This window comes from Daphnia pulex, chromosome 1 (assembly GCF_021134715.1).
Source record: "Daphnia pulex isolate KAP4 chromosome 1, ASM2113471v1".
NCBI lineage: Eukaryota > Metazoa > Arthropoda > Branchiopoda > Diplostraca > Daphniidae > Daphnia > Daphnia pulex.
Genome location: NC_060017.1, coordinates 5,195,078 through 5,219,503, shown reverse-complemented (window position 1 = coordinate 5,219,503; position 24,426 = coordinate 5,195,078). Strand labels below are relative to the sequence as shown.

Here is a 24,426-nt window from a genome sequence, read left to right as displayed (position 1 = left end):
AGACGGAGACGCCTCCATCATTCAAATGCACCAATCTATATTAGTGCGGTATTCCGACGTCAATGAAGACCAAGCCAAAACTCAAAGTATTTGTCGTGTCGATTCATCTTGATTAAAAATAAAGAGAGGGAAGGTTGAATTAAATTACCAGCCCGTTCCTTCAAGTTGATTGAGAACTCATTTGAAGGTAAAACTCTTTTTTTTTTCTCTTCGTGTTTTCCTTTTCAGTTTTCGTTATACCGGAAGGACTCGCTGGGTAACCGCATAGGTATACACAAATACACAATTACCTAGTGGACTGGCTTACAACTACACAGAGCTACCATCAAAAAGTAAGAAATTCAGTGCATTCAGTGGGTACGTACCTATAGCCAAGAAGGTCGACGTCTGGTTGGAAACGACGAAAAGAAAAGAAAAATAAAAGAAGGCAGCCAGTAGCAGTAGAGTATAGACTCTCTGGGTATATTAGAGTCTTCCTTCACCCGCGACCAATAACAAAGGACCGGCTAGCACACAGCACGATTCACGGCACCACCAACAGATGCAGCCAACACCAGCGTAGGTGTGTATGCCTTATTGTTAAAATATAACGTGTATACCCACGAAAAAAATAAAAAGCTGATAAGAAAATACGTCCAATGCTCTGCACTGTGTTAAAGCAGTTGGAATCTACTACACTGAAAAGAAAGGGGCGTTTTAATGACCACCACCAGGTAGTACTCACCTACGCACTACTTTCCCAAAGGAGAGAAAAAGAAAAGACAGCGACGCGATCAAAGAAAAAGGAAAACTGAGAACGAGTCGAATAAATATGAGCCAATGGGGAACATTGCCGATGCCTTTAAAAGTTAAAGCGATGGCGCACTAGCGCGTGTATAGGAAACCGGCAAGGACGGATAGTCTAGCCACTCTTTTCCCTTTTTTCTTTTTTTGATTCTGGAGAAGGGAGGAAAGAAAAAAAAAGTACCGAGTTCGTGAGTAATATCAAGGCTTTTCTTTTTTTCTTGGTGGCGATCAATAGCTTCTCTGCCAATCGCCACATCCGACTATTGTAAAACTCGAACAATGAACCAAACAACGTGCACCTTGTTCAGCGTACACATAAAAATATAGAACCCATTTGAATGGGATTGAAATTGAATTAGGCGTTCCGGCTGAACTTTAGACAACTTCTGCAGACGTAGCAAAATAGGACAAGTGTTGTGCATACGAAAATAGACCCGTCAGGTACAGTAATCGAGTGTGACAATGATAACTTGGGCAGGTTTTGAATCATTTGGAATATTCGCATTTAACTGTATTCAAAGAAATGCGGGTTTCGCGTGAGTGTTTTGCACTTTGTTTGCTCTCTCGGCGATATCACGCACCGGAAGTCTGTATATGGAATTGTGCATAGTGATTTGAAAAGAGGCGTCTTGGTTCGATTACGAGAGAGCCGTCCGCTCGCGCTTCCAAGTACAAACAAGACCTTCTTTCCTTCTCATTCTCCGTTTTTTTATTTTTCAAGTTTTTTTCAAAATCATAAAAGGCGGCAAATATAAATAAGAACCGGAGCGTCGTGTGCTCCGGTTTATTGTGATTCGGACTCTGTGGCTCACGATTTCCCCTTTCTGTTTCGACTCTCTTTCTCGGCTGCAACTGCATCCTTAAGTTGTTATCTACACAGTTTGTCGAAGAGTCAATATTCAAAAACTCGAGAACCTTTTCAGTTCACGAACCTCTCGTGCTGCATCAAACTGGCGCGCACTCTCCCATTGTTGATTCAAAAAATGCCACACAATACTGACAATAGGTCTTCAGTTTGGATTATTTTCAAGTTTCCGGGTCTATAAAGGAAACTAATACTAATCCTTTAAGCCCAAAGAAGACGACATATACCGGCGAAGAAGTTTGAAATCTCCATCGAGTTCCGCGCGCGCAAAAAAAATTTCTTCATAAATATCACTTTATTGACACGTTATTCCACTGTTTTTTATTTGAGGGCTACGCCAGCTACACAAACTCACACACACACACACACGCACGCACGCACGCACATACACAGCAGCGGTATCATGGGATAGTAATACACAGGCATAATTTTTTCGAGTTTTACACGCGCGCAAACGTTTTCAAATTTTCTTTTCGCATAATTGAAAAGGTGATGATGCTGGGCATGTAATAAACGCAACACATACACACAACCTGCCGCTGATGGGATAAATCATGATAATAATAATATACTGTAATATGTACTGTATATAGTAATGTAATAAAATTGAATATGTAGAGAAAGGAGACACAAATACACACAAACCCCAAAAAATAAAAAATAAAAAGGGAAAACCGGAATTTCTCAAAATTCTTTTCACTTTCACACGCACAAGTATGGAGAAACGAATAAAGAGAGAAAACAAACAAATCGGCATTTGAGGAGGAATCGAATCTAAAAAATAGAAGCAAGTCAACTTCAAATAACGAGAGGTGAGATAATGATGAGATAGACAAACCCGTCCGCCAACTTGAATTTTCAAATGAGACGCGCGACATTTTTCCGCCCAAAAACTCAAAAAAAGAAAAAAAAAACTTCAAAAGAATGAGAAGGAGAAAACCGAATATGATTTCTATAGTAATTTTTTTGTCATTTTCATCAAATTAGAATTAATTCTTATGTTTATGTATAATATAGTATGTATATCTAAATAAAGGAGAGCCGATGAAAAAAAGGTGTTTAAAAAATGATTATGCACAATATAAAAACTTGAAGCCTATTAGAGAGATGTATACAAAATTTAGGGGGGGGGAGATATTGCAAACGACCTCTTTGGTATCAAAACAATCGAGAAAAATAAGAAAAAACCCAAAGAAAAGGTGATAATAGTGTCGAAAGAGAGATGCCTTATCTCCACAATTCAACGAATAAATCAAAAGAAGGAGGGTCAAATAACATAATAAAACTAAAAGGGGAAAAGAAACTGAATTTTCGAGATCCGTTGAACGACATTTTTTTACTATCCCGTCCACCAATCTCCCGCACGATCCGTGAAACAAACACAACTCGCACACGTACACATTTTTTTTTGCATGCTCACAAACAAAGAGACGATTTCTTCCGATCCCGATAAAAACAAACTCAATGACGATGAACGTGATCAAAACCCTTTCCTGCTCCAATCCCTTTTTCCCCATTTTACAATTTAAAAAATCCATCAGCATTTAATCTCCTAGAGGTTTTTATTTTCTTTCTTTTGCTTAAATTTTTTGAGATCGCCGGACCTCATTCACTTGAAATGAAACTAATTTGTTGGGTTTGAATCGTGTGGATGAATTTAGAAATTTGCGGTTGCGAATCTCACGAAATGAATGACATGATTTAAAAAATCGTGGTGATTTCTCCATCAGAAATTGACGACAATCATCAGGTGTGTGTGTATATGTGTGTGTGTGTGTGTGTGATAGACATCATATTTTAAGGCTCAGCTCGGTGGGGACTAGGGGACGCGTCGAAAAACTACAAAACCGACGCCGTTTTTTTTCCAGATGTGATTGACGACGCGTGATTGTCACTTCACTTGATCCAGTGAAAATTACGTCATCAGGCCATCAATCACTTCATTCCTTTTTTTTTGTCTTTATCTTATAGAGGGTTTGTTGTACACGCACAAAAAAAAAACGAAAAAACGGGAAAGGACATTGGCTTTTGTGGTTGGGGGGAGGGGGTTATACAGGAGCTTTCTTTGTCAATTAAGGATGTAACTGGATTTAGGTGATTTAAGTTGAACTTTGGGGTTTAGACTGCCAGATTTCGCTTTGCTTTTTTTTCCCGAGTCGGAACAAAAATAACAAGCAACCGCTTCTAGATTTGAATTCGATTGGACTTGGGGGCCAATCTTACAACGGTCCGGATGTTGGATCGTATGTCGGCATGTCAGGTCACTTGGTGAGGAGTCCTCCGGTGCCGGCGCTGTATCCGTAGCTGCCGTAGGGCGACGGAGCGTACTGGCTGTAGTGATGTGACGTGTAGGAATACTCGGAACCGGGCATGACTCCACCGCCTACACCGACGCCGCCTCCACCCACTGTTGAAACGACAAACGAAAAACAAAAGAATCAATAAACACATTCCCGCACGGCACTCTCTCTCTTTCTTTTTCCCGTGTAGCCAATTCAATCCAGTTCCTCCTCGTTTTGTTGTTGCTGCCTTTCTCTTTCCATCGCCACCAAAGACGGTTGACTGATGGTTTAATTCACAGCTGGGGTGCAGAGTGAGTGCACCTCCCATTCAACATCCAACTTGCTTACCACCGTTCTGCCAGGCTCTTCCGTCGTGTACGGAGGAAAGAGAGTCAAGACAGCAACAACAACGAGAGACAAGGACCAACTTCAATTTTTTTCGGCGACATGTTTGAATTCGAGATCATATTTTTTTAATAGAAGAAAAGCCAAAATAAAAGCATGGTGCTGGTGCAAATACTCAAAGCTAAAGACATCCACAAAATTCCATGCCAAAATGAGTCAATCAAGCGATGCAGGAAAAATGGAGAGAGAAAAATCATTGGCAAGCAAAAATAATAGTTTAGATAATTTTTTAAAAGGTTAGTTTTGAGTCGAGTTCTTTTTAAAAATATATAAAAGTCCCGTCTTTTGGTTTCGTTTCGTTTTTTAATTTTTTTGGGGGGGTTAGTTGTTTTGTTGGTTTTGTTTTACTCGCCTGCAGCTGTGGTGGTTGGGTAAGGTGCCATGAGACTGGGTAAAGTGTAAGACGCCGCCGCCGCCGCTGCCACGGCCGCCGCAATGGGCTGGAGCAGCGTGAGAGCGGAGGCGGAACGGGAGGAGGCAATCGGGGCGGAGGCAGCCGGAGGAGGCGAGGACAAGAGAGTCCGTCCCGCCTTCTCCTGCTCCTCGTGCTCGCCGATGCTCTGCTGCAGGTTGTGGTGGTGGTGGTGATTGTTGTTGTTGTGGTGATGGTGTTGGTGGTGCTGGGGAGGCGACTCGATCGGCGTCTGTGCCATCGTCCGGTAGACGGCGGCACAAAAGCCGTGAGAGGCCGCTTGATCCATGTCCATGTCCATGTGATGGTGGCCATTGTGGCCGTCGTCCGACATTGACGATGAGCCTGTCGTAGTCGTCGTGCATTGGTGCTGTTGTTGATGCTGGATCAGGCAAGTGCTGCCCGGCAACGGGGAAGAGTTGTGAGCCAGCAGGTGGTGGTGGTGCCCAGCGCCACCACCGAGCCCGACTGGCCCAGCAAGCCCAGAACTAGCGTACCCGCCAGTACCTGCAGTGCAGACCGAAAGACCACCGATGCCGTCTAATAAACAACACAACAACAACAACATACACAAAAACGTTCAGCCATAGGTCCACCAAACAGGGAAGTAGGTCAAAAGTGATCAAAAACAAAATAGTCCAAAATTTGAAAAAAACACAGAAAAAACAAAAATGAAATCATGCAATCATTTCAAAAAGAATTTCTTTTTGAAACAAAATAAAAAGACCTCATTCAAATAAAAAACCCGCCAACAAAACAAAAAGTGATCGATTGCGTTTGTTTTTTTTTTGTTTTGCGGTGCAGTCAAATTGCAAGTTGCAGGTAAAACCAAAATAAAAAAAGTGTCTTGTGCGCGAGAACTTTGTGAGAGAACCACGCCAAGTTCAGAGAGAAGAGAAAAGATGGAAAGCTTTTGTGGTATATGGAGAGAAGAGAGAGAGAAATAGAAATCACACAACTCTTACCTTGTTGGTACTGGAGCGACGTGTCGACGCCGTTGGGCGTCAGCATGTGAGCCTTTATGTCCTGCATGCTGATGGGCGTCAAAGGTGTCAAAGAGCCACTGCCTACTCGATGTCAATCGTGCACAACAACATCACAAATGGTTCGAAAAAAATAAATCAAACAAAAAACTCAGTCAGAACTATTTTTATAAATACAAAAAAAAAAAAATGAAACGACAAACTAATTTTCTTATAAACATGCGCTCGAAATGGCCGTCGACTTACCGAGTGATGTGCCCAGCGGTGGAGTGTAGATGGACGTGCTCTGAGCTTGCGTCATCGTGCTGATGGTGTCATAGAGAGGATCGCCCGAACTGCTCGACGTCACGGCGCCGTTGAAGGCGTTGGGGTTGTTGCCAGGTCCGCCGTTATTGCCGGCGCCGTTCTGGTTTTGGCCGCTGCCAGTCACGTTGCCCGTCTGCTGCTGTCCCACGCCGCCGTGTTGCTGTTGATGTTGCTGTTGCTGCTGATGATCCGACACGAAACTGGGCAGAGAGTAAGGCGATCCGCCGACGTTATTGCCTGTCGGTGAGCTAACCACTCCCGTCACGCTGCCAATGTCCGGCAGGAGTTTGTCGTCCTTGAGACTTGAGCCCCACTTGGTCGGCCACATCTGCGATATCAATTAATTCAATTAAAATTCAGTTGAATAAGTCAAAGAATGAATCCAAGAATTTAAAAATGTTCAGAATGAAAACTCACGCTGTAGAGTTGATCGCTTCCGTAGTGCAGCCGCTGGCGTTTGATCTCGTCGTCTTGGTTGGCGTGGCCATTGAGCTCGCGGATATCGTCTGCTCAAATTCACACGAAAATCAATGACAATTGTTACAGAGCTATTGATTGCACAAACACAAAAACACAACGGCACATCTGTTATTCGACTCTTCTTTCTGCTGATGGGTCAATCTGGTGCGTGCCCCATCGATATTATTCCACCCCCTTCTATCATTTCACCAACATTTACTCCCCCCTGAGCTCTCCTATCCCTGTCCTGGATGGATGCGGAAGTAGTTGAGCGACAAACACACGAAAATATCAGTCCATCGGCTGATTTTGGCGAAAAGAAAAAAAGAAAAAGAAGATCGAAGAGGGGGGATGAATCGCTCGACATTGTGCGCGCTCACGGCGGCCGCTCATCAGTTGGTGATGATGGGGGTCGTTGCTATTGCGATGCCAAAGAGAGAGAAAAATAGGCGGAAACCCTCTCCCAAAAAGAGGAAAGGAGTCGAATAGGTCGATGAAGTCATCCGTCATGTGTGATGGAGAAAGAAAAGAGAACATTCTCGTTTGACTTCATGACAGCACACACACACACACACACATCCAGTCAGCTGAGTGTGCGTCTAGTTGTCGAGAGAGAGAAAAGGGAGACATTGTATTTCCAGGAGCTCACTTGACTGGTTGGCAGGACAAGGCAAAAAGCAAGGAGGTTTTTCCATTCCCAAGTATCCAGCAGCAGCAGCAGCAATCTCATACGTCACAGCCATGAGGAGGCCAGCAGCAGCTTCCATTATGGAAAGACACTCTCTTTCCCCACGGACTCTCTCTCTCTCTCTTTTCTACCGGCAGCCAAAAAGACTCGGTTGCAACAAGGCAAACAGGGGCACCCACACACATACATACATATATATACACCCCGTAGAAAAGTCTCATCCGGCGACCGCTCCTCCACGCTCGGCCGATCATCCACCCTCCTTCCCTTTCGCTTCCGGATCTCTCTTTTTTTTCTCCAACCCTCGCCTATATAGACTCTCTAACTCTACTCTACGGACGGGGAGCTGTGCACTTCCTCTAGCTTTTCTTTTCTACAGTCATCTCTCCACGTTCGACCTAACCAACCCAGCTTGGCTTGGATGGCCTATGCCTATAACGCATTCGGTGAATTTCTTTTTTTGTTGGCTGGTAGAATAAAAGCAAGAAAGAATCTAATGAGACATCCCAATTCCCCCAGAAAAATAAATTCAACGGGGACTGCAGTTGTGTAACACGATTGCGGTGCCCAAAAGTGCACGGGAGCTCGGTCCCTTTGCGTATCGACGTGAATGTTTAATGAAAAACCTCGGCCGCACACACACAAAAAACTAGAGAGGGGGGTCGATCCAACTCGACGGCATGAATGATTTCGTAGAGTGTTTTGCGTCAACGTCTCTATCAAACGCTTGCCTCTACACACGACCGCAATTCCGTGTTCTCCGTAAATGACAGAGTTGTTGTTAGAAGAGAAAGAGGGCAACAAGGGTCAATGAAAGGGAATAGAGAGCGACGGGCCGGATTTTGTGGACGGAATTATTCAGTTGGAGGACGCTCCGGACTGTTCCACTATTCATCGAGGAGGTGGGGGGGACGAGAGAAGTTTCATGATTAAAAGACCCAAAAAACACGACGTCCAACAACATTCAAGAGTAGTTTGGATATATACTATTCGTCCGATTTTAAAGATGCATTCGCTATCAGCGAGAAGTGGACGGCCATCTTTTATTGAAAACTCTTGCGCCGCATTGAATTGAAAATGTTGATTTCTTTTTCTTTCCGATTTCCTGGATACCTAGAATCCTACATGGACAAACATTTCGCTCTTCTTTTTTCCCCCCTTTTTTTTATCTCGATCGATGCCACGCATGCTATTTTTGTTTGTTTGTTTTCTTTCCCCTTCACTAGACAAACAAGGCCGAACCCGATTGTTATTACAAACCCAGGACGACCCCCAATGGAGAATATAACCCAAAAATATCTAATCAAGAACCACCAGGGACACTCTAGCATAAAAGTCCTTGTGCGATTCCGGTTGCTGTGGGTTATCGGGTCTTAGCTCGGTCTCATCATTTTCCAGTCTAATGCGCATATTTTATGAAATTCTCCCAAATGTCTGATTGTGTTTCCCAAGTTTGTTTTGTGGGCCAATAATCGGTGACATGATAATGAACGGGGCGGGACTCACCGTGATCGTCTCGCTTCCGTTTGATGTTGCCGTTGGGGTCCGTCTGCGGGATTCCAAGGATTCCGTTGATGCTGTAGGAGCCGGGCCGCTGGTGAGGCGAGTCGTGCGGCGGTAAGACATGCTGCTGTTGTTGCATGGCATGTTGCTGCTGTTGTTGTTGCTGCTGATGTTGGTTGTTGCCAGTCGAGGCCGTCGATCCGTGAGTGATGACTGAGGCCGTTTGAGACGAGACTGGGCTAACCGGCCCGCTATTGCTGCCTCCTCCGCTGTTGCCGCCGTGACCCCCGTGACCTCCGTGTCCGTGACCGTGTCCACCATGTCCATGGTGGCTGACCGATTTGGCCTTCTCCGCCGCTTTATTCCTCACAATCCTGGGCGCAAAAAAATAAAAATATTTCAAGATAAAAGCCGGAACGAAAAATGTTTAATGCCATAGAATTCCTTGATTGCCATGCAAAGGAGTGGGGCGAGGGAAAGTCTGTCTGGAGCTATCGCATTGCAGTTCAGTCACGCATCGATGGCTGCCGTCGCGCAAAGAAAATTACTAAATATTCTTCTCTTCTTTTTGGGCGTGCCACAACCGCAAGACTTACCCAATTCCGCATTTATTTATATAACTTCTACTATACTACTACTACTACTACCTGTACTACTAGACACTGCTGTCTCAAATAATAATAATAGCTCAGCGTGGCCAAGAAAGAAAAGATCAAAGTCTGCTTCCTTACACGTCTATACCACCAGCAGACACATCACGGACAGAATAAGGACGAAAGTTATATAAGACGACATTTCCAAGGCGATGTTATTTTCTGGCTCTTTTGGTTTGGTTTGCTGCTGCTGCTGTGCAAGAGGAAGAGAGAGAGTCTTAAAAAGTCGGTTGCGGTGGCAACATTCTCTAGATTCTTTTTTTCTTTTGGTTTTTTGGTTTTTTGGTAGGTTTGTTGTTTTCCCCGAGTCGTGTAACGGTCGGGCGCCCAAGCGTAACGGGCGACCGACTGGCCGCAGAAGCGAGCAACAGCGGCGCTGCGCGACAGACTGCCGTAAATGGAAGAAGAAGAAAGAAAAAAAGGAAAGACTTGCGACACACAAGCGCATTTCAAATTACAAACCGGTAATTCACACGAGAAATAGTTAAAAAGTTAACTAGAGTTTTCTCCAATTCTAATTTCAGTCAAGAAATACGAACGGCCTAGATCGTCGCACACGGGGAATATCGGCCGCTGTGCCTATCGAGGCCGGCACGTGACCGACGTGATGCAGAGTACACATACTCGAAAATGGTTGAAAAATCAACCATCATTCGTCGCCCCATTGTCAAACTCTCTGCAGGACCCACACAGTCCCTGACGACAAGGACATCATCAAAAGACGTCGGGGGGGGGGGGGGGGGATAATCGAGGGACCGCCCAACGCAAACCGTCGGCAAACGCCCTTTTTTTTCCCCCATCTAACCTATTTCACTTGAATGCCCAACAGTTAACTCAGGCCTAGACACCGCACATATTCCCCAGCTTAATTAGAACGTCATCCTGCGCAATCCCGAAATCCCGACCGAGAGCAAACTGCGCGTCATCAATCAAAAGTCCCCATCAAAACCCAAGCCGCAAAAGATGCGCGCACTACACAAAATGGATAGAGTCCAATAACCCAAGACTATCTTCCTAGTTTTTAAAAAGAGAAGGAGTCTCTATCTAAAATCAAGTCTGCACGAGGAGAGGAGAGCAGACGGGAGGTGTCGGACAGGAGATGAAGAGCTGCTCGTTTGTCAGCGTCAACCAGGTGGCTTTTCGGGGTCCTTCCTGCACTCGACTATTGCGTTATAGTATACGCGTTCCGTCGAAAAAGAAGCCAGCTAGAGACGATGACATATGTGTCTCTACAATATCCATCCCACCCTTTTTTTTTCGGGGGGATTTTCCAACATTGACGAATGTGTTCCGACACTTGGCTATACTAATCTACAGCATGTCTAGATTCATCGAATCAATTCCCCTCCGGCTTCCTCTCCCTCCCAACTGCGTCAGCCACTCCGTGAACTGTAAACATATCATTCCTGTTTTAATACCAAGGTGTTAATCACACCTATTCATCGAGCGTCATTTGATGAAAAGTGGCATCGTCCGATCACGACATACTACACACACAGTCTCATGAATATAGGGAACAATGAAAAGAGGAGGATGTGTTATGTAACAACTCCTGCGTATTAGGTTGTTATTTGGAGCGGCCCTGATGTCGGGGTTAATTTGACCCGAGTGTCTGGTCCTATACGTTGTGTGTCGATTGAAAGCCCCCACTAATTGAATCAAGTGGGGAGCTCTTATTGCCCCCCACTCTCTCCCTCTCCCCTTTCCCATTTTTTTTTTTACACGGACAAGTGTAGCGGAATAAGAGTGGGCACATATCACGCTCCGCGGGGACGCAAACAGCGCCTTCCTTTCTCTCTTCAATTCGCCCATATGGTCGGTCGCCTTATCGGTAGGCGCGTAGATATATCACACAAGGCCCCTCTCTTATTGGCTACTGATTTCCTTTTCTTTTTTTTCCCCTCATCTCCATCTGAGCGTGAATGGCGCATATTCGACTGTGGTGCGGGTGCCATCCGAGTGTCATCATTTCATCGGATTTGCACGCCCCCGTGCACGGGATTAACCCGGACACACAAAGCGATCAAACAACTGTTCCTTTTCCCTGATGCCGACGACTTTTTCTTTCTTTTCCAACAGGTAACAAATAATCCGCACAATGAAAAGTGCATTCACTCCTCAATTCGATTCGGTTCTAGGGGGTGTATTTCTTTTAATCCCTTTAGAGAGATCCTCTTCTTTCTGCACCCACCGTCAATGATCGTCATCATTGATATATCATCATCATCCCTTTGCGCAAGAAGCCTATAATACCGCTGGTGCTAGGCCTATACGTGTAGAAAGTGCCCGAGACGGCCATTTTGGATTCAAAATCTCCCGAGAGGAACGGACCGAAGCGGGGAGGAAAAAAAATAGAAAGTGGAGCAGCCAAACTATCGTTTCCCATTTAAATCGAAAAATCAAGAATCGAGGTTGGCAACAACAACAAGGAAAAAAAAATAAATAAATACGGGCGACAGGAAAACGGGTGCCGTTCTCTCGGGTGCCATTGCCCCGGCACACCCGAGAAAGAAAAATAAGAATCGTCCATGTTATTTCTGTATCACGTATAAAAAAAAAAACTCCTCTATTCATCGGCTAGTACTGAAAACAATCAATGAAACGGGTTGGTGTGCTGCACCCAAAAGTGTACATATACGTATATATTCTACGCGCATTACATTGTCGTCGTCGTCGTTGTTGTTGTTGTAACAGATCGAATAAACATATGGGACCTCCCCACGTCTCTTTACATGCGCTGCTCGCCCCCAGTTCTCCCCTATCACTCTCTTTCTCTATATCCTTTGTGAAAAAAGAGAAACCAAACTCCTCCCCGGGGACGTGTTGACACAAAATCTCATATGCAAAGTAGTACTCCATGTCCCGACCCTCCTCCCATCTCTTGTTGTATCAGAAAAAGCCGAGATCCTTTTTTCTCTCATTTTTATTTCTCGACTATAGCGCCATCAACTTACCCAAGTCTCGACTTTAGGGTATTGTAAACATGACGGGGACCAGCAGAGAAAATAAGGAGAATAACTGAATAATAAAATAAAAAAGAGAAGAAGCAGCTACTACCAAATACAGCGGACACTCAAATAAATAAAATAAAATAAAAAAAAGCCCCAAACTGAAAGAGAAACGACGGAGAAATAAGCCATGAACACCCAGAAGCTGGTCGTTTCAAAAGCTTATATCTCTCTCTCTCACTGTTCTGCTTTGATGATCGTTCGCGGGTGTTAATTGGCTGTATAAAAAGGCAGCACTGAGCCAGCTGCCGGGCTTAAAAAAAGAGATGGTGTGTCGTTAACCGGCCTCGGAGTTTGACTATCAGAAACAAACAATTCCCAAAAAAAGAAGGAATGCGCGACCCACCGTGTAGAATCGAATTTTTTTTTCCGTTTTCTATTATAGTCGACGGCCACCTTGAAGGGTTGATGTTTCTCTTTTTGTTTTCTCTTTGAAAACCAATAGCCAATCGAAATCCCCGTCCCGAAAAAATGTCGTTTATTATTAACCAGCAGTTCCAGTCGAAACCGGACTGATGGGTTTTCTCAAACGAAAATTCTTTCCATTCCTATAGAGATCCCCAGGCTGTCGTGTTTGATTCTGATGGATTCGAACATGTATCACGGGCCCAGCCCACCGCTAACGAAGGAGAAAGAAACAAAAAGAAGAAGCGTATAATCGCCTCCTTCTTATTCTTCTCCATATAAGAAATAAAAGGGGGGGGGGGATTTTTTCGGGCAATCGAGTTGATTGGCTGCATTGTCCTTGTGTGGTTACCTGTTAATGGAGCTGACGCTGGGAACATTCTCCTGGTTGCAAATGCCTTCGGCCAGGAGCCGGTCTCGTATCTCCCAGGCGAACATGGTGGGATTCTCTCTCTTGTAGTCGGCGATGGCGTCGACGACGTGGGGCGTGGCCACCTTGGGTTTGCTCCCGCCAATCACGCCCGCCTTGAAGCTGCCAGTTTCGTAGTATCTAGAAAAAGAGAAAAAGGAGCCAAGACGCACAAGATCAATAAAACGGGAGGCCAGCAGCAGCACACACATATCCAGCACAGCAGATCCTTCAATTACAAAAATGAGGATTCCCACCAATTATTTCGACCACCAGCAGCCAAACGTCCCTGTGTGGGTGTATTAAGAGAGTAAGAGCCTTTGATGTGGCATCTGAATAATACTCTAGTGTATACACCTCTACATGCAGGATTGATCAAGAGCCGCACGGTATTATGCTACTAGCGGCGTAATAGACTCTTCTATATAGATGAGATGCGTGTGCACGTCGACGAGGGAGGAATAGAGTTAGCAGCCAGAATAACAGACAGACAGATAGAGAGAGAGAGAGGCCAAGAGAGAGAAATAGAAATATATATAAGAACATCAGAGAATCCGGTATTGAATTACCGGGCGCTATTTCGGCTCCTAGTCCTACATTTCCCTCGACTGCGGTAGAGATAGAAAACGGGTGACGACGTCGATACCCTCCCAACCCAAAGTCAACCGCACCGCCCATCTCCTCCTTCCGGTTCGTCTTTCTTTTTTATATTTATTCGATCAAAAAGAATAAATAATAATAAAAAAAAGCGACTTTTGCCTACACATATATGTATTATTATATTTTTTTTGTTGACTTCCTTTTTGTATATATACCATTTTGTTGTCGTTATTGTTGTTGCTGTTGTTGTTGTTGCCCTTCTCTCCCGTCTTACGACAACTACTACATTGATATTCGCAGCTTTCTCTCGCCGGCTACTGCTGCGCAGTTTCAATCCAAGATAGACTATATATATACACACAACAGCCCCATTTATAAGCCCTGCATCACATTAGTATGGATGCGATGCCGTTCGCCCATCGTCCTCGTTTACTGATTTTTTTTTCTTTCCTACAGAAATTCGCCTCATTATTTATGATTAACTCTTTAAAAACATTTTCAACGTGATTCTATACATGCTCATCTCGCTAAAAATCCTCCCAACCAATATCTTGCTAGTCCATAATTTTGCTGATCTGCGAGTATGCAAATAGGCGTCGTCATCTCTCCGTCGCGGAGAGAATCTTGTTGGTTCCGGGTGTCCCGTCACGGTGGTCGCCATTGGTGTTTGGTACCAATACACATTGATGCACACTGTCTTTTCGTTCCGCCTCTTTTTCCCAGTGTTAACTCTCTTGTCTAGCTCCCTCCGAAGGAAAAAAAGGATAAAAAAAAAAGTCTATTCAAATAATTTGTTTTTTTCTTCTTCTTTCTCGGGATGTTTTGAGTTGAATTCAAGTCGCCATTATAACTGGAAAAATGTTTCCCCATTGGTCGTTGAGCCAGAAAAAGAAGCAACAAACTTTTCTCTTCTTCTTCAATTCAACTCTCCTATCGTTCGGAAGGTTCGAAAAATTCCAAGAAAGAGAAGAAGAAGAAACGAAAAAAAAAAAAAAAAAAAAAAATTCAATCCCGGAACGGAGGAAAAAGATCGTCAAGAAATCGCTCATCCGAATCTGAATTTGTGTTTCGTTTCCCACAGTTAGTGCACAACTACAACTAACTACCGAACCTGCTGTATAACTATTATATTATATCGAGGAATAACCAATATTGAAATAACACTTTGCCGATGGTGTTTTTGTTAGCACAAACGGGCCATTATCTATACCAAAGCCCACCTCCCGAAAATAAACTAGAAATACGTAGTATGTACAATGATGCATTTTCCCAAACGGCATTTTACCTGGATAGTATCTTGGAGACGCAGCCGTGGGAGACTCGTAGCTGGCGGGAAATGTCGCAGGGCCGGACTCCGTTGTGGGCGAGTTCGACGATCCGTTGGCGAACAACGTCGGGCAATGGGCGGCCATTCACGAAGACGCCACCCAACTGGTTGACGCCGCCGTGACCTGTTCCAGAAGAATGGTACACTATGTAGTTGAATTAAGAGAGCCGTCCTCAAACTTGTTTTGCCGATGTTGAAAGTAGACACGTTCATATATGATTATCACGCCGTGATTATTGCGTAATGATACACGACGACAGTATATTAACGGCTCAGCGGTGCTCAGCGACCTGCAAAATCAATGGATCACACAAACACAGACAAGCAAAGGAAAGAAACAAGAAAAAACGAGCAGAACAGATTGACAATTCCAGACTCGTCGTATTTACGTCGGTGGCCGTTTTATTAGCCATTATTGTTTTATTAGCGATAAGCCGTTAAGAGTTCATTTGATGGCATCCAATCATCAAACAACTTGTAAAACTAAATAGCGAAACAATCGCCACCTGATTTATTCCAGCCCTTCCATCATGAGAGCCCATCAAACCCGTTCCATTACGGCCCATATCGTCGGTGTGTATCTTAACATAACGCCAAAAAGATTCAAAGTGCCAATAGGCCCATCCAGCATAAAGCCGTGCATTCCGTCAACATCTCGGGAGTTCAGATGGCCGCCGCCTAGACACTTTTATAGGCCTACAATCCTACGTTCGGCAACGGGAACTTTTCCAACTTGCACTGTGGACGTGTCGGGAAAAAACGAATAATCTCCGGAATGAAAATGGGGTCTAGAAAACCGTTGGTTGACGATGAACAACAACAACGACAAGAGGAAAAAAAAAGAAATAAAAGAAAAAGGAGAGACTTTAGATCACGTCTAATGCAAGAGCCGTGTCGACACGTCGGGCAGGCCGTCGTTCTCCCCCTTCCCTTTCGCCCGTTATATACTGTACATAGAGAAGTCAGCCCGTTATATGTATATATATATACAACGATTGCACACAGCTCTCTATAGAGCACTGAACCAACACCACCGCCACCACCTTTTTGGGGAGGGTTTTTCGGGCTAGCCCACTAACGTCTACGGATGTCACCACCAAACTTCCATCTAAAAACCCAAGCGGCTACACTCAACTTCAACACGCGCTCTTTCCTCCCGATATTATTGCTTTCAAGAGAGTCTCGAAATGAAATCGATTACTACTGGATTCCGACGCGATTGCCGCCAGGAAACCGGTCAAAACTCTCTAATGGAGACGGATCGTTTTTGTTTTTATTACAACTCTCTCTCTCCCTGGATCCCTGAATTCCTGGACACGGTACGTAATTTCTGGCCTTTTTTTTTTGTTTTCGCGCAAAACACACACTCATATGATTGGCACTCACTCTTACAAGTGTAATACTCCATCATGTTCTGATTGTAGCGGTAGGCCGTTGTTAGATCCATGGTGGTAGCCGGAGCGCCGGTCGGCGTCGACTGATGAGGCGGGGCTGGAGGCCGGCCGAACGGGAAGAACGTCGCGAAACTCGGCGGTGACTCCACGATGGAAGCGGAAGCGGCCAACGATTTCGCCAGCTTCTCTTTTTGAAAATTCAACACTTTTTTCCTCAGTTCAAATTCGAGTTCTGTCACTTGTAAGAGGGACCGAAACGAGCCAACGATCGGCCGGACGATTTGACAGCGAATGAACCAAATCGAAATGGAAGACTCGGGGTCGAACTTTGTGATGTCTCTCGATCCGGCCAAGAACCAACCCCCTCAAAACCAGGAAGAAAAAAAAACAAACAACCAACGACAATGGATGGGTTTGGCTGCCAAAAAAAGAAGAAACCAGTAGGCTATAGGCATAGGATCGACATGTCCAGCCCCTTTTGATTAGCCGTTGAATTGAGCCGTTTTCTTTCCTCCTTTGGCACTAGGAGGACACAATCAGTTTGGTATATAGGATGGCACTTTGTCCGTTTGGTTTCGCGATGATGAATAGAGTCAAGAGTCTGTGAAGAAGGAAAAAAAACCGCAGTCTCAACCAGAGAGAAAAAGAGGAGGCACTCTATTTGGGCAGACTCAACCGAGGAGCGATCTACGAGAACTGCCGGGCCGAATCGGAATGCAGCCCCCTTTGCCCTCTCATCCGACACAAATAGAAAGAAAGGGTCCCCCCGAAAAAAATAAAGAAGTCTTTACCAGTCACCAGAATAATAATACTATAGAGACGAACAAGAGTTTTGGGGGGAAAAAGAAACTTCTGGTCGCACTGTGAACATACACACGCACTACAGAGGACGAGTCTTAATAGCTCCGCGTCGCCGCACTCGGCTGCTGCTACTGTTTCACTGGTGACCGGTTCGGTCTTGACCTGACCGCGGCCGCCAGTTTCTCTCCAGCCATTTCCACCATGGTGAACTATATGCTCAGAAGTGGGAGGAGTCCTGCGCTCCACTGCGGGACGTGCATAGCGTGTGTAAAAAAGAAAAAAAAAAAAAGAAAAAAAAAAAAAAAGGAACCCCGGAAAAATCCAGCTGGCACGAGATCCCACGGCGTCTGACGACGCTTGCCCTCCCCCCTCGTCCAATCCTGGGCTGGCCCGTCTTTTTGCCGCAGCCATTGGCTGGCGCGCGCATCAAGGAAAAGCGACGGCGTCCAAATCACGTGACGTGAACTGCTCCCTTCGAGCTGCTCTTGTCTGTTGCTCTTTCAGCTCTCTCTCTCTCTTCCACAACTATACACTATGTAGAGACGTCTCCTGGACATGTACACATCAAGTTGGCAGCCCTCCCAAATTTCTCCCCTTTTCAACCCCACCGATGAGCATATCAAACATGCGACGCGCATCTATTGATGGCATTTCCCCCTGCCTGATCTTTTCTTTTATTTTCCGTTCGGGACGACTCAATCACGCTCAATCTCTAGCGATCCTGCGATTCCAATGTTTTAACCATCTCGATATTTAGACAGAAATGTAGCTAGGAGGCACATAGCGCGGGGACGTCAAGCGGCAAGCGCAAGCCATTCATAAATCACACGAGCGACGAACGAGTAAGTGATTCTTTTTTCTCTGAATGATTAAGCCCATCGGGAAAAGGAGAAGAAGAAAAAGAAAAGGTTCACAAGACAGGTCGGGCGTATCGGTGGAATATAACAACAATCCTCCGAAAAAGTTCACATGTTTCGTCACGGGCATAGAGAAGAGAGAGAGAGAAAGAGCCAGGGTTCATCATGCACGGCCGGCCATGAAATGTATCCTCTTATATACTCTTATATTTTATTATAATCTAATATGCGGGAAACACAAGAGTCCTCCGACAGACCTATCCCGTTTCCACCAATCGACGACAAGCTATGACTGAAGATTGTAAATTGTTCATCAGTATAAATATAAATGGATGCGGCTTTTTCCATCCAAAATCGGCGATCGATTAAGCGATTCAATTACAAGGCGCTCTGGCCGGCAACAAAAAAGAAGAAATCAAGAGTCTATTTGCTCGCCTGCTGAAAAGCCGATTTAATCTTCTCCCCCTCTTTAATGTGGAATAACGCTGATCTAGTGGTAGAGAGGGAGGAAGGGCAGAATGGAAATAACATGAACACGGGGATTTTCAGGTCAACTCGGAAAAAGTCCATTGATTGAGAGATGAAGAGAGAGAGAGGGGAGAGTAAATCAGGACACCCCATCATGATCTAGCCTATATATCTACTGTGTATACAAGAAGAGGAACAACAGCAACAGCAGCAGCAGCAGCAGAAGTGCGCATTCTATTCACAAAACGGTGTGCTGCGAGTTACTCATTAGACTTGACTGGGCCCGGGCCCGGCTGTTTTTCTTCCAAAGTCAATTGAATAGAGCTGAGGGGGGAGGAAAGGTCGGGCGCTACATGGGCAGATAGCTGCATCATAATCTAGTGAATAGAGATAGAGGGGTGGAAAAAGGGGGGGGGGGTTCCACACTCTCTTCAATAGAGATGAATGGAAAAGGCCAACATTTCGAGTGGCCCTATCGGTGTCAAATCCATCGACACAATAGAAACTCCTCGACCCGAGCCATTCTGGCCCGAAATACCAGCTATTTATGTATATCGATGGCTCTCTAGTGTTACTATAGACACTGCATTAAAATGAAAAAGAAAGAAAAAGAAGCGGTGGTGGTGGCGGCAGCTGAATGAACTTTCACACTACAGATATATACTAGCGCGCATTTTCAGACTGTTGTACGGTGAGCTAGCCATTGATCTTTTCTCTTCATAGTACCTCGACTTGCTCTCTCTCTCTCTATTTATCGATGAACATTGAGCCACTGTCTATGCTGGCACTCCACCGGTCCCAGCACAAAAACGTGTACATAGAAAAGCAGTGGCCTGTCAGTCGCTTTATAGAGAGACCATTCCATCTCTTTCTCTGCCCTTTTTTTTCTTTGTGTGCATTATATACAGTGATCCAGAGTCAAAGTCAAAATTTACACGTACGATCCCCTCCCCCCTGTATTTTATACGCCATTATATGAGCGAGCTGTGATTTCAATATCAAACGGTTTTCCCTTTCTCCGCTCTATTGTCAACGTCGCATATTATTATTATCTGTTGTACTACATTCTTGTTGCATAAGTAGATAGTATATAGTACCACTTCATCGAATGATACAGTCTTGTAGGAACAATGTACAAGCGTTACGTAACAATGTTCAGATTTTCTTTTGAAAAAAAAAATAAATAAAATAGACATAACATTTTCCTCTCGAAATTCGGTGAGACTGTCGCACAAAATTCAGCGACAGCTGCTCCGGGTAAAAACCTTATTATTACTCGACAAACGCGCATTCCAGCGAGCCAACAGCACACGCCCGCGCTCCTACTCTCAGCTGGCCATTGATCGACGAGAAAATGGGAGAAGAAAAGCTACTAGACGGGACAGCAGAGAAAAGAAGAGAAATTTCACTCCATCATTGGGACATTTTTCGCTTTTTTTTCCTTCTTTTGGTCGGGTGAGAGAGAAGAGGCCATCAGGTCTCGAGGGGGTACACATCCATGTATCCGTGGTGTATTGTACACGACGTCAACCACGTTGACAGCAAATTCAACTGTGTCTTGTGTGCACTGTTGTGTGGGACCTTCTAACCATTCTCTGTGTGTTTGATTGGAGCCGAAATAAATCTGAGGAGGGTTTCGGAAGGCGACGGAAAATCTCCCTCAATGTCAATGGCGAGTAGCAAGAGAAAAAGCAAACCAAAAAAAAAATGGAGAAAAGAATAGCCTCAATCGGAATGCAACTGGACGGGAAATCGACGTTATTGGACCCATGGCTGACATCTTCATTTCACACAAGGAAAGTGGGTGAATAGACGGTGTGCACAGGCCCTACTGTATTCGCGCCGGGGGGATATGACTACCATAGAAAATGGCAACTCACAAAAGAGTCCGACTAGAGAATGAAATCAAATTCTTATTGAGTTGTGGAGCGAATCGCACATACTATAAAGCAACCCAAACTGCTCCCTTCTCAATAAAACTTTGATGGGTTTTCGGCCCGTGCGCAAACATTCAACAAGAAAAAATTTCCAGCGATTAGGCGAAAGAATACGAAACATGATGATGATGATCTTCGGACTGGTTATACACAGTCGGAGGACATCACAGCTTGAAACCGACTAGAAGGAAAAAGATTTCAGAGTCCAAAGGGAGTGATAGGTTTCTTCCGACGTGCGGCAATTCGTCTGTGTCAACTCTACCAGGAGTCTCTTGTGTGTCTATTACCCTAGACAATATTATGTGTAGCTACTCGGGCGGCGACAAAAAGAGGTAGATGTACTACAGTGGAAACGTCGACAAAGAACAAGAAGTGTCACTCGTGTTGTGTTCTTCACACAAACATATGGGAGGTCATGTCACATGTCTCGCGTGTCAAAGGGACGGCGAGTGCTGCTGCTGCTGCTGCTGCTCGGATGGATAAAGAAAGAAGCCCCCGACGTCAATGGTTCCAACTCCGCCCCGCCATCCGCCCCAGCAAGCGCCAACCCGCTTGTTCAAATTTCGCCTCAGCTTCAAAATGTTTGGCTTTGGCTTTTTTTGGTGGCCGCATCAGAGCAAACAGTGCACATTCCTTGTGTACACACACGATAGAATAACCATCACACATAAGATATGTAAGCCGAGGCTTTAACCCAGCCGCGCCTTCACCGCTCTTTTTTTTCGGGGCGGCATATCCCCCCGACGTTTCAGTTTCCGCTCGTTTTCAAATATGCCTACTGTGAAATATGTTCCGTTTCCTACTTTTCTTCTTCTTCTTCTTGCATTTGATTTGTTTGCTACACCATGTAAAAGATACTGCCGAGGTAACGCCGAGGCCTAAAGAAATAAAAAACTAAGGGACTCGGAAAAATAAGAAATGGCTGCACGCTTCAACCGTTTGCGCCCTAGCAGTTTTGCTGTGTTCCACTGGAATATGTAGAACGTCGCATCGACTAGTCTGCAGAGCGTGTCGAGTCGCACATGTTGTTGGGTTGCATGTCGCACTAGACACGGCAGAGAGAGAGAGAAAAGCGAAAGGGAAAAATAAGAGAGAGACAACAACAACGAAGCGCACTGTTTCATCTTCTTGCGCTCTTCTTCATTTCGGCCGATTACACCCTCCACTTTCAATTGCGACGAGGCGCAAAAAAAAGGGGCTAGAAATAACATCTGTTGCCATTCGATCCACTTCATTGACCAATCATCTGTTGTGTTAACCTTGTGCTGCTGCTGCTGCCGTTAGACCGCCGCCGCCGCCTGGATGAGTTTTCTCCCTGGCGCCTCCGCAGCCACCCATCGGGCGAAAGGGGGCTGCGCCGAATGGCGTCGACTTCATTAGGCTATCATAACTGAGCACTCTTGTCGGCTATTATCATCAATGTGCGTATATATACACCAGCCCTTTTGTATATTCATGCGGAGATTCATGGCCCCTTTGTGTCGAATCAGAGAGAATCAGAGAGGGCGCAATGTCGTCACGCTCTCGTCGTCATTCAAAAGTAAAAAAAAAGAAAAAGAAAATAAAAACCAGGGCCAATATTAGAGTTCTTCTTCTTTTCGATCGACCAAATTCTTTGTCTGCAGGCGTTTTCGAGAAATAAAAGTCGAAACAAATTACGTCAATCTCTTTCGTTATGTGGACGGGCAGGCAGCAGCTCTGCGCTCGGGAATAAAATCAAGAGTAGAAATGACTACGCAATTAGGATACCTTCCAAGAAACATTCGAGTGGAGAGAGAAAGTCGGACCGAGGGAAAATATGTGCTCGGTGACACCCGTCGTTCGCTTTCGTGATCAAGACGGAAAAGTCTGGGCTCGTGACCGAGAGAAAATAATAAAATAAAAAAAAAAGCAAATCGTCTTCAAAGTATAAAAATAACACAGTCCACAGATTGAAGTAGGGAAAGTGTGTAAATGATTCCAGAGAAAAGGGGAATATCGATCGAGTCATTCGGTATCGATATCGCAAACGTCAATGAAAGCAACGCAAAACCAAAAGTGATTCTGACTCGATTACAGCCCAGCAGCTCCATATAACCAAACCTCTTTTTTTGTTTTCTTTTCTTTCCTGTTTTCTAGAAATTTGTCTTGCTCTCTTCGCCGTCACTTTTTTTAGTGCTGTATAAAAAGGGCGGGGTCGGCTTTTATGTAAGAAAGAGAGAGAAAAAAACAGACAACGGCACGAGTTGAAAAGAAGTACAGAAATATAAAAGTCAGTCAGAAAATAAAAAAGAAACGCCGAACGACAATCTAATGCGACTCGCAACGGAAGCATTTGTAAAGGCCATAGTCGGAGCGTGGCCATGCAAACCCACACACACATGCATAAATACATGTAGACTTCAGGAGGGATGCGGCAGGAATAAACACAAGAAACGGGTGAAAATCCCGAGGAACCATCAAAAGACCATTTCTATGGTAATCATTTGTAGCTGCTTAGTACCAGCAGTAGTAACCAGAAAGTCTTTCCTCTATTCCAATCGGTTCTCTTTGGTTGTCTTGCTCATTGACGAATTACGATGAAAGTTAAACATGAAAAATTTGCCATGGGTATAAGAAAAAGAAACAAGGAAGAGGAAAGACTCTCAAATAAAGAGAGAATCGAGTATGGGGGAGGGGGGTTCATCTGTAATGTAGGGCGGGCGGCGGTTGCGAGAGCGGCCACCAACCAATCCACCAATGATGGATGGCCAATCGGCAAGGAAACGACGTCGGTGTAGAATGAATCAAGACGCATCAAAAGCCATTCGTCTCGCTCCTGCGCGACACGCGACCGTCTACCCGAAATCGTCAATAATAAAATGAAAGAAGAGAGAAAAAAAGATGACGCGTCATACTCCGTCATACTCCCCAAGCAACCGAGAGAAATTGAGGGAAATGTCGACTAAAATAACGGGAAACTGTTCGTGTTCTATTCGAATCAGATGGAGAATTCTTGATTATATAATAGCGCGATATTTCTTATATTATATTATTATAAATGTAGCTTGGTAGCGTCCTAGCGACGGAAGTTTCCATCCGGTTCAAAGGTGATCGAGGCGGTCGTTAGGTGGTAGCACATGTCGCTCCTATTCCACACGAACCATCAGAGAGGAAAGAAAAGAAAAAAAAAAAGATTCAAAGTGCAAAGTGTGGGACGGAACGATTTCCCACCTTCTCGAAAATCTCTAAAGCATCCGGCTTCCAAAATGAATACAAGAAAATCCACATTTTCCGGCTAGAAGAAGGCCAAGAGAGCTGCTGGGAAAAGATCCTCTTCTTCAGCTTCGCTCCCAGTGTTACATAGGCAACATACGATACCGGTGCGAAACATTTTTCCAACTCACCACAAACCTGCGGCCGGGGACCCCTAACGCCACGAACTCGATCGTCTTACAGAACTCGGTTCAAATAATAAAGCCGTTGATGTTTGGGGCTCCATGTTTTTATAAGATTCATTTGAATATGCGCACTAAATCCGTGTGTTTATGCGATTGAGAGTGGGAAAAGGGGGGATGTCTGCTGCGCTACTGTGGCCAATCTTGGTGGAATGCGTCAATAATCGACGGAAATCGTTTAAAGTGGAGACTACCTCGTATTAGCCGTTGTGTGGAGGGAAAATTATTTTTTTTTTTAGGGGAAAAAACCGGGAAAAAAAAAGATGGAAATAAACGGAAAACAAAAATATAAGCGGAGATGATTCGAGTCTCAGGGTTCGTCTTTGGTCGTGTCGTCATTTTTAGTCGCTTATTTTCCCTTCTCTCTTTTCCCTTTTTTTTTACTGTTTATATATTTGACGGAGGGAACGGAGCGGATGGATTTCCTCAATCGACCGGAAAATGATTATTGTCATCTTTTTT

At 44.7% G+C, this 24,426-nt stretch overlaps 1 protein-coding gene across 8 annotated transcripts in view; it reads right to left on the bottom strand.

The window, feature by feature from the left end:
• Window positions 1–2,597: 2,597 nt before the first annotated feature.
• Window positions 2,598–24,426, bottom strand: part of LOC124199863 (paired box protein Pax-2-A-like) — a 62,134-nt gene continuing 40,305 nt past the window's right edge. For 3 of the 8 annotated variants that reach the window (XM_046595843.1, XM_046595851.1, XM_046595859.1), the window contains 8 exons: window positions 15,050–15,236; window positions 13,108–13,305; window positions 8,693–9,063; window positions 6,457–6,545; window positions 5,980–6,367; window positions 5,716–5,817; window positions 4,691–5,290; window positions 2,598–4,058 (listed from right to left, as the gene is read on the bottom strand). In XM_046595843.1, coding sequence (XP_046451799.1) covers window positions 3,913–4,058; window positions 4,691–5,290; window positions 5,716–5,817; window positions 5,980–6,367; window positions 6,457–6,545; window positions 8,693–9,063; window positions 13,108–13,305; window positions 15,050–15,236 — 2,081 coding nt within the window. In that variant the 3' untranslated portion in view covers window positions 2,598–3,912. Of the gene's footprint in view, window positions 4,059–4,690; window positions 5,291–5,715; window positions 5,818–5,979; window positions 6,368–6,456; window positions 6,546–8,692; window positions 9,064–13,107; window positions 13,306–15,049; window positions 15,237–16,483; window positions 17,548–24,426 lie in introns of those variants that run through there. The other 5 variants (XM_046595876.1, XM_046595887.1, XM_046595870.1 and 2 more) reach the window with 4 other exon arrangements.